At 44.3% G+C, this 18,558-nt stretch overlaps 1 protein-coding gene across 1 annotated transcript in view; it reads right to left on the minus strand.

The window, feature by feature from the left end:
- The window catches only part of LOC146075794 (venom factor-like), a 186,926-nt gene that overhangs the window by 7,961 nt on the left and 160,407 nt on the right, over positions 1-18,558 (minus strand). Inside the window, exons 34-38 of the mRNA XM_083185393.1 lie at positions 9,979-10,066; positions 7,194-7,283; positions 6,943-7,048; positions 5,160-5,249; positions 3,561-3,644 (exon numbers count right to left, since the gene is read on the minus strand). Of these exons, the coding sequence (XP_083041519.1) occupies positions 3,561-3,644; positions 5,160-5,249; positions 6,943-7,048; positions 7,194-7,283; positions 9,979-10,066 (458 nt within the window). The remainder of the gene's footprint in view (positions 1-3,560; positions 3,645-5,159; positions 5,250-6,942; positions 7,049-7,193; positions 7,284-9,978; positions 10,067-18,558) is intronic.

The following is an 18,558-nucleotide window of genomic DNA, read 5'->3' on the forward strand; positions in this document are numbered from 1 at the left end:
GTGGAACCAGAAATAATTATTAGACAGTATCAATGATATGCCCTCCAAAATGAAATGTTTGGTATCCTCTTCCATAGTTTCTTGATCAAGGAAGAACTTGACTGCCTCCAAACCCTTCTTATGATCGATAATAGTGTAGAGGGAGGTTACATCTGATGTTATTAATGTATAACCCCCCTCCCACTCAGTACTTTTTAAGACCTCGATGGTAGCTATGGTGTCTTTTAAATAAGAGCTGGTTTTCTGTACCATAGGTTGTAACAGACTGTCTAAAAAATGGGATAGATTAGAGAGTATGGAGTTAGTGCCAGCCACTATTGGTCGGCCTGGCGGTTTTGTTACATTTTTATGAATTTTAGGCAATATATATACCACTGGGATAGCAGGTTTTTCTATCATGATGTATTCACTTTCCGAGGTAGTAATAACACCCTTTCTTGTATATAATTTCAAAAAGGTTGATAATTTCCCACTGATAGTTTCGGTGGGTCCTCTGCACCACCAACACGTTTCAAAACTGCAAAGGGTTTCTTTTTCAAGGCATGTAGAGGAAAGGTCCTTAGTCCCATATTTATACCCCTATCGGGGAGAACCTAATGCCAGACACGGATCATCCTAACAATCTAATCCCGGAATTTTCCATAACAACATGGCCCCCAACAGCTCCACATTTTACTTATTGTAGCGTCTACATGTTCCCAATCGCGGTAATCATGCCGCGACTATACTTACGGCCTCCGGTATCCACCCAGAGCCGGACATGACGTATGCGGTCCATCTGTAAGACGTCCTGCGTGTCAAGGATTCTTTCTGCCGGCTTCCGACTTTCCATCTCTCACTGGAAGCGGAAGTTACGATTGCGGTTCATTTGGGATCATGTTTGCGTTCCACATATCTCCATTGTTTCCGTATTTAGTTGTTTAATACGGGGAACTCTCAGAAAGTATCTTGTGCATAATGTTTCGTCCTCCATAATTTTTAAAGGTGCATAATGGGAAATAAATAAAAATAAACGGTACTTATGTATTATCGGGGTGCCCGATTTTTTGATTGGGTCGGAAAAATTGCATCGCATCGCATGCAACCAAATCGCATGCGATGCGATCAACGCGATTTTCCATTGGATTCAATGTTAAATGGTCCCTGTTCATACTCCCACTATCCAAGTGGGCATGAAGTTGATTTTATATAGCGTGGCGAGCCACCGAGCCCGAAGCGTGGCGAGCGGATGCTGAATACATGTTAAGCAGTCCGCGTCACCCGCTCGCCACACTATATAAAATCAACTCCATTCCCACTTGGATAGTGGGGGTATGAACAGGGACCATTTAACATTGAATCCAATGGAAAATCGCGTTGATCGCATCGCATGCGATTTGGTTGCATGCGATGCGATGCAATTTTTCCGACCCAATCAAAAAATCGGGCACCCCGATAATACATAAGTACCGTTTATTTTTATTTATTTCCCATTATGCACCTTTAAAAATTATGGAGGACGAAACATTATGCACAAGATACTTTCTTGAATCCAATGGAAAATCGCGTCCATCGCATCGCATGCGATTTGGTTGCATGCGATGCGATGCGATTTTCCCGAAAATTTGCGTTGCATTGCATCTGATTGTATGCCTTAAGTTAAGGCATACAATCAAAAAATCGGGCGCCCATAAGTACCAAAAACAGAAATAGGAAATATAGACTAAATCCAAGGGTACGAGTCTCAACTATTATCGGATATTAAAGCAACATATGTTTTAATGGTTTTTACCATATTACACTATTGTTGTTCTATCTCTCTTTCTGTTCTGGAAACAACCAATAAGAAATGATAATAGAGGATCAAACTCTGCGCCAAGAATTTGTCAGTATTGTGTTTGGTTTTATCTGTATGTGTGTATGTCTGGTGTTACATACAACTGATGTGAACCCTAAAGGCAGTGGAAGCGCAGGGACCTATCCAATAATCCATTTTCCACATATAAGGGAATTGGTTGGAAGGTAGGAGGTCACACACAGAAGAAGGATATAGGGGGGGGGGGGGAAGGTTGGTACTTGTGTAGTTTCATGGCGCCACCGCGCGCACAGTCTGCCCAGGCGCTGACAGGTCACTGTGGTACTTGTAGTTCCACAGTGAAATAGGCAGTCCTGCGCACCGTTGACAACGGGGGCATGTGAAGTGGACACCCCGGCACACCGCTGTCGTGTCGGGGCTTCTAAACTACACAGCCCGGCACACCGCTATCAAAGGGGGTGTCCCCCATGTAGACGCTAAATTTTAGGCGCAAAACCGTCTGAATCCACACTGCCTGCAAGCCGCTAAGAAGGGAGAGTCTGGATTTAGACGCTAAAGCGTCTGAATCCAGGCTCCCTGCAAGCCACTAAGAAGCGGGGTTTCTGGATTTAGATGCTAAAGCGTCTGAATCTAGGCTCCCTGCAAGCCGCTAAGGTGGTGGGGCATCTAAATTTAGACGCTGAAGCGTCTGAATTTAGTTGGGTCTAGGGGTACATCTAAATTTAAACGCTAAAGTATCTACATTTAGTTGGGTCTAGGGGTACACTATTAAAACCTGTCCACAATGACATTAGTCGACGCAACAGCTGTCGACCTTGTAAATTCCACTATCCACGCCAACCCGAAGCGCAGCGAGGGGCGGCGGTACGCGTCCTACGACCTTTTCATACCCCCACTATCCACGTCGGCGTGTGCCGGGGTGTCGCAGGGAGTCTGAGTTTAGATGGATTTAGACGCTACGCTATGCTGATAACGTAGCGCTGCCCTGAGAACAGCTAGAGCGGCACGCGCACACGCCTCGCTGGTAACATAGTGCTGAGAACAGCTAGAGCGGCTAGAGTCTGGGAAGCTGCCAAGTTTCAAACAGACTGTGCACGCGGTGGCGCCGTGAAACTACACAAGTACCGGAAGGTTTCACACGCAGGGGTAGGGGGTTACATGGGGGTCACACACACAGATAAAGGGGGTACATGGGCTCATAGACTGGGAATTAGGGGGTTGGGGAAGAAGTAGGTGTCTCATACACACACACAGCAATAGTGGGTGCAGGTTCACACACGGGGAATAGGGAGGCATCAAACACAGAGAAAGGATGTAGGGGGCAAGGAAGGTTTCACAAACAGGGGTTGTGGGGTACAGGGGGGTCACATGAAGAGGTAGGGGTAAAGGGGGTCACACAGCAGGGATTAGGTAGGGGGGACAAGGTGTCACACACGGAGACATACACCTGGGAAGATGGAGGTTAAGGGGCTCACACACAGGGGAGGGGGAGGGGGGTTTGGTGAGTACAGGTCTCCCCAAAAACGTACCAATCTGTGGGGTGAGAGGCCCATGGACCCAAATGCGAAGTGGAGGCCAGCAGTAAGGGAATTGCACAGCGGAGTCATCCCACTGCGAGAGCAGATCTGGACAGATCGCTCAGAAATGGGGCTGTAATCCCCCATGTGTATGCCCCATAGGAGGGCAAAATTATAATTGTGAATTGTGGGTTTCCAGCTGCTACATTATATAACATCCATCCATATAACATCCATCATGACCTTACCATAGTCCACGGCCACGTCACACGCTTTTTCAAATCGTTTATTGGCATCAACAGTCTGTAATTGCTGCTGCATGAAGCAATTCTCTGCAACGCGAGAGATAAAGTCATCAGTATGGAGGTAAGTTTTGGCTAAATACTTGGTATTTAATTAGACAGAAATTCCTGTCTGAGGTCTCTTTATGGAACCGCATTCATAACATATCCCTGGCTTCCCAATGCTACGCAAGCCTGTACATACTGTACTTATGCTGCTTTATGTAGTAAGTACAGGTATATATGCAGTATTAGTAGGTGGCAGTGAATGGTATAATGAGTGCATGGTGATTATTTGTTCCTCCTATGTACTAGCTCTGTCTGTGTAAAGCATGGGCATGTATTATGTGTTCATGGTAACATTAAGTCCATAGGTTCGGTGCTTTAAATTACAGTTTTTGCAGCATGTTTCCCCCCCTCTTCTGGCTCAGAAAATAAAAGTTGGTCTGAACTGCGTGTGCCTGCCTGAAGGGGCGGACGGCTTCCTGTGACATCAACCGTCCACCCACGGGGGCATCGGCCATAGCCATGGGAATGCCCAGCATTTTCATGGGCGTCCCCCGCCCCTGCCACCGTCTGCCTCTGGCCCGCACCAATGTGTACAAATGGGTCGGCGACTGTGCAGGTTGCCAAAGCCAGATGCAAAGGAGGCCTGTTCTTTACCTAGAACGGCGCCCACGATTTTGATCGTAGGCATCGCAAGGTAAAAAAATCGATTGCATCGCATGCGGCCAAAAAATTGCATGCAATGCGACCGACGCGATTACCGCGATTTTACATAGGAAACAGACCCCAAATAGGCACCCTGAAGTGTTAAATGGCCCCCCTAATTGTTAACGCCACCCCACGATCAACGTCAACCTGAAGCGTGGCGAGCGCAGCGATCCCGCGAGGGGCGGCGATACGCGTCCACCGACCTTTTCATACCACCACTATCCACGTCGGCGTGAAGTTGAGAATAGAAAGTGCGGCGAGCGCACGCGGATACCTTCACAGGTATCCGCGTCCCCTCGCGGGCTTCACAGGTATCCGCATCCGCTCGCCGCACTTTCTATTCTCAACTTCACGCCGACGTGGATAGTGGGGGTATGAAAAGGTCGGAGGACGCGTACCGCCGCCCCTCACGGGCTCGCTGCACTCGCCACGCTTCGGGTTGACGTTGTTCGTGGGGTGGCGTTAACAATTGGGGGGGCCATTTCACACTTCAGGGTGGCTATTTGGGGTCTGTGGGCCATTTAACATTGTTCCCTATGTAAAATCGCGGTAATCGCGTCGGTCGCATCGCATGCGTTTTTTGACCTAGACACTGTTGAACTAATGACCTGTCGAACTAATGACCTCTTGACCCAGAACCATGTCAACCTTTCCCCATGTCGACATAGACCCATGTTGACATTTTCCCATGTCGACCTAATGGTGTCGACCATCATGCTGTAGATCAAATGACTGCATCCCTGCATGCGCAGAGCCACAAACATTTGCCCCTTTCTGAGGCAATCAGAATGAGGTCCTATATGTACAATTTACAGTTAGATGCCCAGACTAATGCTCTACCATGTATATTACCTTCAGCACAGCGGCACAGATCTCCGCGGCAGATCCTACCCAGTAGCTTACTGTCCTCATCCACGTGGTAGAATTTAGTGCAGCGGTTTTCTGTAAAGAGGGGAAAAAAGGGGCTATACTGTTTAAAAAAAAAATGGTTTTGCAAGTGCCCCTCTGGGATCCTCCAATAAGCCCAGTCCTCAGTAATAAGTACCTGCCATACACTAGTCCTACACTGTGACAGACGCTGGCTGGATAAGCCCTTACCTGGGGAGTAATAGTCATACACTGTGACAGACGTGGGCTGGATAAGCCCATACCTGGGGAGTAATAGTCATACACTGTGACAGACGCTGGCTGGATAAGCCCTTACCTGGGGAGTAATAGTCATACACTGTGACAGACGCTGACTGGGTAAGCCCTTACCTGGGGAGTAATAGTCATACACTGTGACAGACGTGGGCTGGATAAGCCCATACCTGGGGAGTAATAGTCATACACTGTGACAGACGCTGACTGGATAAGCCCTTACCTGGGGAGTAATAGTCATACACTGTAACAGACGCTGACTGGGTAAGCCCTTACCTGGGGAGTAACAGTCATACACTGTGACAGACGCAGGCTGGATAAGCCCTTACCTGGGGAGTAATAGTCATACACTGTGACAGACGCTGACTGGGTAAGCCCTTACCTGGGGAGTAATAGTCATACACTGTGACAGACGTGGGCTGGATAAGCCCATACCTGGGGAGTAATAGTCATACACTGTGACAGACGCTGACTGGATAAGCCCTTACCTGGGGAGTAATAGTCATACACTGTGACAGACGCTGATGGGATAAGCCTTTACCTGGGGAGTAATAGTCATACACTGTGACAGACACTGGCTGGATAATCCCTTACCTGGGGAGTAATAGTCATACACTGTGACAGACGCTGGCTGGATAATCCCTTACCTGGGGAGTAATAGTCATACACTGTGACAGACGTGGGCTGGATAAGCCCTTACCTGGGGAGTAATAGTCATACACTGTGACAGACGCTGACTGGGTAAGCCCTTACCTGGGGAGTAATAGTCATACACTGTGACAGACGTGGGCTGGATAAGCCCATACCTGGGGAGTAATAGTCATACACTGTGACAGACGCTGACTGGATAAGCCCTTACCTGGGGAGTAATAGTCATACACTGTGACAGACGCTGATGGGATAAGCCTTTACCTGGGGAGTAATAGTCATACACTGTGACAGACACTGGCTGGATAATCCCTTACCTGGGGAGTAATAGTCATACACTGTGACAGACACTGGCTGGATAACCCCTTACCTGGGGAGTAATAGTCATACACTATGACAGACGCTGGCTGGATAAACCCTTACCTGGGGAGTAATAGTCATACACTGTGACAGACGCAGGCTGTATAAGCCCTTACCTGGGGAGTAATAGTCATACACTGTGACAGACGCTGGCTGGATAAGCCCTTACCTGGGGAGTAATAGTCATACACAGTGACAGACGCAGGCTGGATAAGCCCTTACCTGGGGAGTAATAGTCATACACTGTGACAGACGCTGGCTGGGTAACCCCTTACCTGGGGAGTAATAGTCATACACTGTGACAGACGCTGGCTGGATAAGCCCTTACCTGGGGAGCAATAGTCATACACTGTGACAGACGCTGGCTGGGTAAGCCCTTACCTGGGGAGTAATAGTCATACACTGTGACAGACGCTGGCTGGATAAGCCCTTACCTGGGGAGTAATAGTCATACACTGTGACAGACGCTGGCTGGATAAGCCCTTACCTGGGGAGTAATAGTCATACACTGTGACAGACGCTGGCTGGATAAGACCAACTTCAAAGTACTGGTAGAGATTAAACTTTACACAGTCCTCCTCTGTGTGGGATATCTGAGGATGTAATATATATATAAGCCAATGATTGGTACATAGATACATGGGTCTTCATTTAAAATCCACAATTTTTAGAGGAAAAACGTTAAAGGTTACCTGAAAGATACAGAGAATAGTAATTTGTTAATGAATGTAATCTCACCTTGTCCAGGTACAGAATTAATGTGCTTTTATCATTTTCTCCTTTATTAATCTCGTAGTTGGAGAAGTATCTGTCCACTCTGTTTTTAAGCTGTAGTTAAAAGGAATACTCATTTTAAATAACAAAAATGGTAATATACCTATAAATCTATCATCGTAGAGTAGATATCGGGGAATATATAATTCATAATACAGTATGAAGAATGTAAATTCATAGCAAGAATAAGAACCATCCAGTGGGAGCCCCATTGGGAGGTTTTCCCTCCCTCCTGGATGCCTTTCTGTGCGCAAATGCTCTGAAGCCCCCAAAACTGGTTCTGCGAATGCGCAGTACCGCAGACGATACTGCACATGTGCCGGACCCAGGAACCTGATTAAGCCTCTGGGGCTGCTGCAAAGGCCAGTGCATGAGCAGTGTGTATGAAGTTACTGTGCATGCACTAGCACCATGCAGGGGACCGGCAGCTGGGATCAGAAGGAGCGGGGAGCACGGCGGCGGCAGTGGAGGGGCGCATTGCAACAGCCTCCTCCTCAAAAAGTGTAAGAGCCGCCACAAGAACCATCTATTTAAATATCCTTGAAAATGACTCTTCTTCGGGTGTAACGTTCTATGAAGAAAGAACTAAACGCATCACACTGATCATCAAAGGAAGTTTTTGAATTGACAGATCAGGTGAAAACTTTTGAGCAAGGCAGGTTAGTTCTGTATTACGCCCAGAGGATCTAAACTGTGATTTCCTTAAGAGCACAAATATCATTCTTGCAAAATATGGCGATTAGATCATTTATATTTTTGTGATGTAATACAGTACAATATAGTGGTTTAATGTTTTTTTATTAATCTGGCTACCATCAGTATAATTTATTTATAAGATGCCATAAAAATCATGAATGTTGGACAGTTACCTCGCCCTGTCTACCCCTCCGGTGTCACCCCTGTCTGTCTGCCCTTCTTTAGAATGTAAGCTCTCACCAGCAGGGACCTCCTACCTCATGTGCTTATCCTTTCTTACTTCAGTAGTCTTCGACTGCACCAAAGCCCGCTGTCTGCTGCCACCTGGATACTTATGTTGCACTAATTGGCTGCTGTTCCTATAATCATTTACCCTGTATTTGTCCTGTATTGTCTTCAACTGCAAGTCACGGTTTTCCTGTTTGATTATGTGTACTCTGTAACTGGGCGCTGTGGAACCCTTGTGGCGCCATATAAAGGATAATAATAATAATAATAAAGTTACAGGCTACTAAGTTTGCAGTGGAAGATGATAAGCCTAAATGTTGCCAACTAAAACATGTAAATGGAAACAAATCAACAGTGTAGGGATGTAAGAATCTTGGGTACTTGTTTCCTAGAACGGCCACAATCGTGAGTGATCGTGGCTCTTAATTAAGGGACACGATCCTCACGATGTGGCCGATTTTTAACAATTTTTTCCCTTTGATTGACAGAAATCGGGTCAATCGGTCGGTCGCGACCAATTAAAATCGGCCGCGATGCGACCGACCGATTGACCCGATTTTTCCATAGACTTCAATGTTAAAAAATCTTTTAACATTGAAATCGGGAGGATCTTGTCGGTCTTGTGCCATTATAATGGCACAAGATGAGATGGACTTGATTAAGTCCATCTCACATAGGGAAAAATGATAAAAAAGGTGAAATGGGCCAATATGACCCATTTCACATTTTTTATGTGCCCGCCATGACCCCACGATAGACGTCAACCCGAAGCGTGGCGAGCGCAGCGAGCCCGCGAGGGGCGGCGGTGCGCGTCCTCCGACCTTTTCATTCCCCTACTATCCACTAGGGCGTGGAGTGAGAATAGAATAGTGTGGCGAGCGCAGCGAGCCACCGAGCCCGAAGCGTGGCGAGCGCAGCGAGCCCCGCGAGGGGACGCGTATACCTGTGAAGTTATACGCGTCCCCTCGCGGGGCTCGCTGCGCTCGCCACGCTTCGGGCTCGGTGGCTCGCTGCGCTCGCCACACTATTCTATTCTCACTCCACGCCCTAGTGGATAGTAGGGGAATGAAAAGGTCGGAGGACGCGCACCGCCGCCCCTCGCGGGCTCGCTGCGCTCGCCACGCTTCGGGTTGACGTCTATCGTGGGGTCTAGCCCACTTAGTAACATTTGGGGGGGCAATTGAAAATAATCAAGTGAAAAAAAAAAAAAAATCGGGTGAAAAATCGGTCGGTCGGATCGGTCGCATCGCATGCGACCAAATCGCATGCGATGCGATCGATCCGATTTTTTATCTTACGACCACAACGATCTAAATCGTTGTGGCCGTGCTAGGAAACAAGTACCGAATCTTGTCTTAGCGGGTCAAAGTTTTAATCCAGAATGACCATTGTCTTTACATGAACCCAATACAGTATCTGTATGTCTCTTCTTATGGCTATACAACTATATGGAGCAAATTAGACTAGTTTGTTAGGATCGTGGAGCTGGTTGTCAAGGCCGTTGCAAGGTCTTACTGCACCAGAGGCAAAACTTCAGCTTAGTGCTACCATCACCCACACATCAATACTGACTTTCCAGATCCTAATGTGTGGAGGTTGCACCTTAGCTGTTCAACACCTGCCGTGTCCAGTAAGTTCAACAAAGATGTCACCCCGAATGTTATGATAGTCAGACTCAGGAGAGCCCCCCTAGATTCTGAAACCCCTAGACAGCTGCCTCAAGCTGCCTTATGGTGGAGCAGGTCATGCTGGGTATCGTTAAGTTCATTTGATGAGACCCTTATATCCATATTTGCTATCATACTTTCTTGGCCTTGGAACTTACCTGATTTAGGTCATTTTTATCTGCAGCGAATCCGGTCATCATCGAAACATCCAAAATGGACATGGTGGCATCCTGATTTTTAAGGAATCTACAAAAAAGTTACAGGTATGTAAAACAAAGGAAATATGAAAGTGGTGTCCATGGCTTAGGTTATGAGCATACTTGTGAAGCTCAGACTGCTTATGACCATGCACAGATAGTAGCCATCTATCAATGGATTACCATGAAATGGGTGTGATGCAATGGCTACTAGCCAACACATCATTTAATTTGATGTCTGAGGCCTTGCTGAAGGGTTTCTAATGTCCACCTTTAGTGGGACAGGCATCTTCTGCAGGGATCCGGATAATAGGTTGACAATATCTACTTTGACGGTCAATAGTTTGACACCAAAAGGTCAACGTTGACAAAAGTCTACATACACAAGTTTACAATGGTCGACTCATGAGAAGGTCAACATTTTTTACAATTTACCATCCATGTGGATGCCGATTGGTAATGTAATGTGTCCACCGAGAATGTGTCTGTCAGAGTAAAGGAGAGTTAAGTACCAGTACTGGAAATGTGTGGTATGACGAAGTCATGTACATACCAGCAGAATGTTTCTGACCCAAAGAGCAGTCCAGTGACTTAACAAGTACACATTATATTTTTTTTTTTTAACTTTCTTTATTGAAAATTTTTCAACTTAAAGACAACAATGTTAGATCATCATATTATATGTTATTACATCATACAATGTATCTCGGTAAATATTTCCATTACATTTTATGTCAACGATATTCATCAACAGTATATATAAACATTTTATATAAACATTTCACTTTTCTAATTATTTCGGTTGTTTACAACAGTCCAATTGAACTCCTGTCAATTTCTATACCTATAGAGACATTTATCACACAACAAAACTTGAATAACATGTAGACCTAACCAGACAAACATAAGACAAAGACAAGAGAAGGGGGGGAGGGGTTGTGATTTGGGTTAAGACAGACTGTGTGAGGTAAGGAGGTGGGGATTGTAAAGGGTATAAAGAAGTCTTTAAAAGGGAAGAGGAGTTGGAGGGGGGGGGGGAGTGATTGGGCAGTATACAGACCTTCCTTTGCAGTTCAATTTAAGATAATTTTGATTATAGTTTTGTCTATATTTGATGCTACAACTTACACTAAAAATACATTTCGAGGGATAATACATCAAGAATGGTGTCGCAAGAGTGGTGTGTTGAGACAATCCACCTTTAATTTAACTCCTTTACACTATGGGGTTCACAATCCCAGAGAAGGTGAGAAAAAAAAAGAGAGAATGTCAAGCATTTTCAAAGACTGACATGACATGTGATTTTACTACAGGGTCTAGAGAGTCAATGAAAAGTGACCACTTTCTAAAAAATCTGGCTGAACCATGCGTCAGGTCCAACTTTGCGTATCTCCTATCAAAGTAAAGTATGTGCAGCAGTTTTTGTTTAACATCCGCTAGTTGTGGTGCTGTTTTAACCGTCCAGTGAATGAGTATACATTTCCTAGCTATTGTTAGAGTTAGTATCAGCAGTGGTAAATCCTTGCTTGTGATTCCATCCAATTGCCATTTGTCAAAAGATAGGCCCATAATGGCCAGTGGTTCAACATGAAAACGTACATGAAACACATCGAAAAGAAAGTTGATGACTTTATGCCAGAAACGATTTATCTTATAACATTGCCACATGCAGTGTGCAAAATCTGCTTTAACCACCCTGCATTTAGGGCATTCACCTGTTTCCTCTGCTATCATATACTTCCGCCTGTGAGGAGTTATATATGCTCTATGTAAAGTGCGTATATAAACCTCCTGCAAATATGTCGACTGTAAAGCTTTAAAGGAAGTTTCACACAGCCCAGTCAGATCATCTATCTGAGTAATATAGGGTATATCAGTGGCCCATTTGTCTCTCAGTATTCTCCATTGGACATGTTCTGTGCAACGTTTCTTTACCAAGAGCATATACAAATATTTCACCTTGTAATTTTTTGATTGCACAAAGTTCAGAAGCAAATCAATTGAGATAATCTGTGAGGGAAAGATGACTTGAGTTGTATTTGGAGGAGGAGCCTTAATTGAGGTCAAGAAGTGTCTCACTTGGAAATACATAAATTGATGTGACTTGGGTAAGGAGTACTTTTGCATCAGGTCTGAAAAAGTAAATATGGAGCCTCCTGGGTCGAAAATCTTGTTTGATGTTTCCAAACCTTTCTTTCGCCATGTATTAAATGAAGCGTTAATCATCAAGGGGGGAAATGAAGGGTTACCCCAGATAGATATAAATTGGGATATAAGTGGGTATCTATTACATGTCTTATTCATACCTATCCAATTTTGATATGTATCATGGAATAAAACATGTAACTTCAGTTTTGCAGGTATGTCTTTATATTTTGCTTGTATCAGTGCACCTGGGGCATATGGGTAAAAAACAGCTCGCTCGAGATCAAAATCAGTGTACGTGGACTTATTCAGGATCCAGTCGCTAATGTATCTGAAAAAAATGGCAGAAGAATAGCTTTCTAAATCTGGGAGACCTAAGCCACCTTCACTTCTGGGTGTTTGTAATTTTAATTTAGCGATTCTAGGGCGTTTTCCCTGCCATATGAATTTTGAAAATAGTGTGTCTAACCGAACTATGTCTGATTTTTGTAATTTGATGGGAAGCATTTGCATAAAATAAAAAAGCTTGGGAAAGATTATTGAGTTGATTATAGCTATCCTGCCTAGTAAGGAAATAGGTAAGTCCTTCCAGGCCACTAATTTTGTCGTCAGCTTGTTAATAACTTGTGAAAAATTTAATGGGTAAAGATTAGATAGATTGGCGCTTATTTGAATTCCCAAATATTTGAAATGGGAGCTGGTGAAAGAAAACGGGGTGTCCATGTGTTGCAGATTATGTTGGTTGGATTTACCCAACAGTAATATTTCCGATTTAGAGAGGTTTACCTTATACCCCGAGATCTGTCCAAAGGAGCCGATTAGGTGCAGCAACGCCGGAATAGAAACCGACGGATTGGATACAAATATTAAAGTGTCGTCTGCGAATAGGGCAATCTTAAGTTCTTCCGAGTTAATCCTGATACCATGAACTAGTGGGGAAGATCTGACTGCCACCGCCAGGGGTTCTATCGCAATTGCAAAAAGCAAAGGCGACAGAGGACATCCCTGGCGGGTGCCTCTCCCCAGTTTAAATTCGGGTGATGTTATTCCGTTACAAGATATAGTTGATTTCGGAGCTGTGTATATCATTTGATTTAGCTGTATAAATTTAGGGGGGAAACCAAATTGATGCAGTGTTTTAAACATATGTGGCCATAGCACGAGGTCGAATGCCTTCTCGGCATCTAGCGTTAAAACCATCTGCTGTTCGCTCAGGGATGTCGAGGAGGCATTCGATTGCTGGATAGCCGCCAAGACTCTACGGACATTTGAGACCGAGTGTCTGCCAGCTATAAAGCCGGTCTGATCTTTGTGTATTATCCACGGTAAAACTCGCTTTAATCTCTCTGCTAATATTTTTGCAAATAATTTATAATCAATATTCAGCAGAGAGATTGGGCGGTATGAACCAGCCAGGTTCAAATTTCGGCCTTCCTTTGGTAATACTTTTATGATGGCATCCGAAAAATATGACGGAAGGGTTTCGCGCTCCATTATGTGATTAAAACATGCCGTCAATGGTTCGGCTATGTGTTGTTCCATAAATTTGAAAAACTCATTTGCATACCCATCCGGGCCTGGTGCCTTTGCCAATTTTAATTTTCTAATGGAAGTCGTCACCTCTTCCAGTGTAATGGGGGAAATCAAAATGTTTTTAAGATCCTCCGGTACCTGCAAGAGGGAGAGGGTGCTCCAATAGGAATTTGGACGTGGCTGGTCCTCGGTATCAATAGAATGCATCTCTGCAGTCATCGGATCCTCCACGACCTCTTGTGGGGGTGTATATAATTTCTCGTAAAAGGCTCTTAGAACTTCAGCAGTTTGTGTGTCTGATTTTGTAAGAGAGCCATCCTCTGTAACCAAAGGATGGACCGTGATTTTTTTCCTCGAGCCTTGTAATAAATTTGTTAGCATAGAGCCTATTTTATTTCCAAACCTATAGAATTTGGAGTTAATGTTAAAAAGATATTTATCACTTTGTGTCTTTAGGTATTCCTCAAAATGGATCTTTGCAACCTGGTATTCCCGCTTTGTTTCCTCAGTGGGTCCCTGTTTAAAAATTTGGTACTTTTCCGAAAGGTTGGTTTGTATTTCTGTATATTTTACATTATGTGTTTTTTTTTCTGCTGATATATATGCTATAATCTCTCCTCTTATGACAGCTTTTGCAGCCTGCCAAAATAAAGTAGGGTTAGACATTTTTGTTTGAGCATTAGCAGCTGCATATGTTTGCCATGCTTTGAGTAATGCGTCACGTAGCCCTTTGGACTGTATGAGGTGCGATGGGAATTTCCAACTGGGTTTGACATAGCTGACTTTTGTGAGTTCAAGCTCGATGGACACCATGCCATGGTCAGAAAGGACTGGGGAGGTTATTTTTGCGATTTTGACTTTTGGAAATAAGGGTTCTGCTACTAATATATAATCTATTCTTGAGCATGTTTTATGTGTCAGGGAGACACAGGTAAATTCTCTTTCTATTGGGTTTAGAGCTCTCCATGAGTCTATAAGATTCAGAGATTTTAATATATAGGGGATACCTATTTTAGGAAGGGGTTTCTGAATTTTTTGGGGAGGGGATCTGTCCAGGTAGTTTGAGGAAATGAGATTGAGATCACCACACAATATGAGGGTAGTCGGGTCATATGAGTGGAGTTTGGCAAGTATTTCAGTGAAGAATGACTTTTTATATTGAGTTGGGGCATAAATGTTTCCGATGTTTAAAGTGTAGTTCTCAATTGTTACCTTTGTGAAAACATAGCGACCGTTAGGATCAGAGACAACAGACATAGCCTTGAATCCCAGAGATTTTCTAGCTAAAGTAATTACACCACATGATTTTGTATTGAGTGATGCTGAACCCAAAACTTCCCAACCAAGCATTCCTAATTTCTTGACCTCCTCTGGCATTAAATGTGTCTCTTGTAAACAAATCAAGTCAACTTTTTGCTTCTTCAGATACATCAATAATTTGCGCCGTTTACTAGGGGTGTGTATGCCTCTAATATTCAAACTGCTAATATTAATAGACATTATATAACATTTTTAGATATCTCCATTCAAACTGCCGTTGTAATCCTGGGGAAAGACATGAGGGATAGCACATGAACATAGACAGGGGGGGTAGAAAACTTATTTACACATGCAGCTTTAGTAACCTTTGCCTCAAGGAACTTCCGGCAATGCCTTGCTAAGTGCAGGTGTAATTGCACATAGCAATAATTTATAAGCAACAATAATATAAGATGTATTCTATTAGACATATAGCGTCATTGCCTCCGTCCTCGGCAGCTCTTAGTATAACAGTAAAATGATTAAATTTAACTCAGCAACCAAAACAATGTTAACCTAGGTATTCTATTACCACTCCAAAGTTGTAAGGTGGGGTAGGGGAGGAGGAAAAATACCTCCACCACCTCTCCACCTAAACGCCCAGATTCCCTCAATTATATCAGGAACATGAGCAATTCTAGTGCATTCCGTGCCCAGAACTTATAATAAATATACTCAGCCAGGTTTCTTGGAAGAGTTCCCTTTTGGGGTGTCTTGGCGAGTAATTATACGCTTCTTGATGAGGAAAACTTCTGTTTCTTTGGCTTCTGTGAAATCGTGGGTCTCAGAGTCCGTAAAAACTCTAAGGCGTGCAGGAAACAACATGGAAAATTTACAATCGGCTTTTATCAACTCTGTACAAATGTGTGAGAATGCCCGTCTGGCTTTGGACACCTCACTGGAGAAGTCCTGAAAAATTCTTATTAAATGCCCCTCCCACTTCAACGGTTGCACTTTCCTTGATGCATTCCAGATTAGTTGTCTATGCAGAAAATTAAGCACCTTCATTATCACCACTCTCGGTCTTGATTGGTCCTGGGTTGTTGGGGCTCCCACTCTGTGTATTCTTTCAATTACAATATCAGCGCAAGCCGTTTCAATCTTCAATAGGTTGAGAAGGGTGGTACGGACAAATCCTTCTAGTTGGGGGCCTTTTATAGATTCTGGTATCCCTGCAATCCTTATATTATTTCGTCGTGCCCTATTTTCGACATTTTCTAAACGGTCATTGAGCTGCTTGTTGCTTAGTTTCAAGCCTTTCACTGTTTGTTGTAATGATTGGATATCATCCATATTTATGCTGATTTGACTTTCGGCTTCTGTCATTCTGTCGCTGAGTCTGTCAATCTGAGCCGCTATGTCAGTCACCACCTTTTGTAGTAGGGGGGCCATAGATGCCTGTATTATTGATATTAGGTCACCTTGTACAGCACTGGCCGAGTTTAGCATTATATGAGTGCCCGTGTCAAATGTCACAGATTCTATAATTGTTTTTTTTGCTACAGGGCTCCCCTGAGCTTTGTCTGGTGTGTTTTACTCCACTCGCCTTTTTTCTTGGCGCTGTGGTTGTGGCTGCATTGGGGATGCCTGTTTGCCGGGCGGTTGGGGCTCAGGTGTGGTATCCATGTCCCCAGTATTCCTCCTGGGTGAGCGGGATCGGGGCCTGTGTGTTGCTGACAGGGTTGCCGTCAGGTAGGTTTCTGCAAGAGAACAAATGGTGTTCCCGATGCGGTACAAATTGGGTATAGGTCAAACTGTCTTTGTCCCAATGATCTTTATAAGTTAGAAGCAGTTATGTCTGCTTTGTATCAGTGACCTTTTAGAATGCCGTCTGCATCACTGCTGAGTATATATTGCGGGGGGGGGGGGGAGGTGGGGGGGTCGTCAGGCTAGTTGCAGGATAATTCTGGCCACTATGCTGTGGATATTGCCTTTCCCTTGTCACTTTCCACTAGGCCCCTTTGATCATGCCGTGTGAGCTGGGACTGAAGCGTTTTAGGCCACAGGTGCCTACCTTACTAGACCAGCGATCCGTCTGATCTGTCCGTCCGGTCAGGCTTCTACCCGCTCAAGCAGCCGGCTGTTTCAGTGTGAGTCGCCCACCGCCTCTGTGCTCCCCGTCACTCCGTATCCGCGCCGTCAATATCTGCTGCGCAGTTCCAGCCGTGCGACGTGTGTCCGCCTTCGAGCGGTGCAGGCCTCGCTCGTCCGATCTAAAGTCGCGCTGCCGTCCGCAGCGTTGGTCTCTCTCAGCGGGGGGGTACACGCCTGCACTCTGCCCAAGATGCGGTAAGTTGGAGGGGATATTTTTTTTCCGTTTCTGGTGCTGTTACATCTAAAACGAGCTGCCGGGAGACGGAGCACGAGGAGACGCTGCCTACTCCTCCATGACGCGCCCCGGAAGTTCCAAGTACACATTATATTTAAAGGTTGATATTGATCTACTTTATATTAGGAACAAGAAAAAAGATGACTCTCTTTTTTTAGGGGCACTAACATAAAAAATTATTTGAATCTTTATTCATTTATAATAAAAAGCAATGCACTCTACAACACCAACCTCGCCTGGCGAACAAGTAAATGCGAAAAGAAAAATTATTATGTATGCCTAAGTAGAGAAAAAAAATATTATATTTCCGGAAGAATGAAAAAAAGAAAAGAAGAAAAGGGGAAAAGGAAAGGAAGAAAAATTATTATTGTCTTGCGTGTTTAAATACGATTTGATTATTTTGTAGAAGGAATAATGCAGGCTGCTTCCTGCTTACAGACACAGGTATAGTACCTGTGCTCTCCTCACACCCTATGTGAATTGTTACACCAATAAAGATTTTTATGTGCAATAAATACAATACTGTAATTAATCAAACTTCAGCTAAGCATTAGGTTTAGACACTGCTGTGAGCAGGAATTATATCCTTAAAAGTGATGAAATGTATCAGCTTATATAGTCAATGAGCACCACTTGTGATCCTCCACAGATCACTTGGGTCATTAGTCAAATGAGCTGAATTTATTGAGTGTGTGTCTTTCAGTAATTCTCACATCAAAAATATTACACCAAAAAATAAGTGAATAATAAAAATGGCGAGGATATTACATTTAAGGGGTGTCAGCCACTTGCAGGAGACCCCAATATCATAAATAGTGTCCTATGATCATCAATAATTAAGCTATGCACATCCAAACAATTGTATACTATTACTGAGCTTGTAATGCTGTGAAACAAAGTTTGCACCCCTAGAGTCCCAACTGTTGTCCGTGTGCCTCAAGGGCAGTGAACGAAAACAAGTGGGGTACAGAATAAGGGGCTACTATTATGGGGGCAAATGAAGAAAGATAACTGGGATCTGCTGTTGAAGCTCAGCTGGGAAAATCTACAAACAAAGTTGTTTGGACACATTTGTCAAAAACCATGGTACTACTTATCCTTCCAACTTGCAGCTCAGATGTGGGTGTGCATAGAGGGGGTCCCTTCCGTGGTCACCATACCACCTAGCTGGACGCGCGTTTCGCCAATAACGCAGGCTTGTTCACCAGTGATGAATCTACTTTAGTCATTGTCAG

Source organism: Crinia signifera, chromosome 4, assembly GCF_055691185.1.
Source record: "Crinia signifera chromosome 4, ASM5569118v1, whole genome shotgun sequence".
NCBI lineage: Eukaryota > Metazoa > Chordata > Amphibia > Anura > Myobatrachidae > Crinia > Crinia signifera.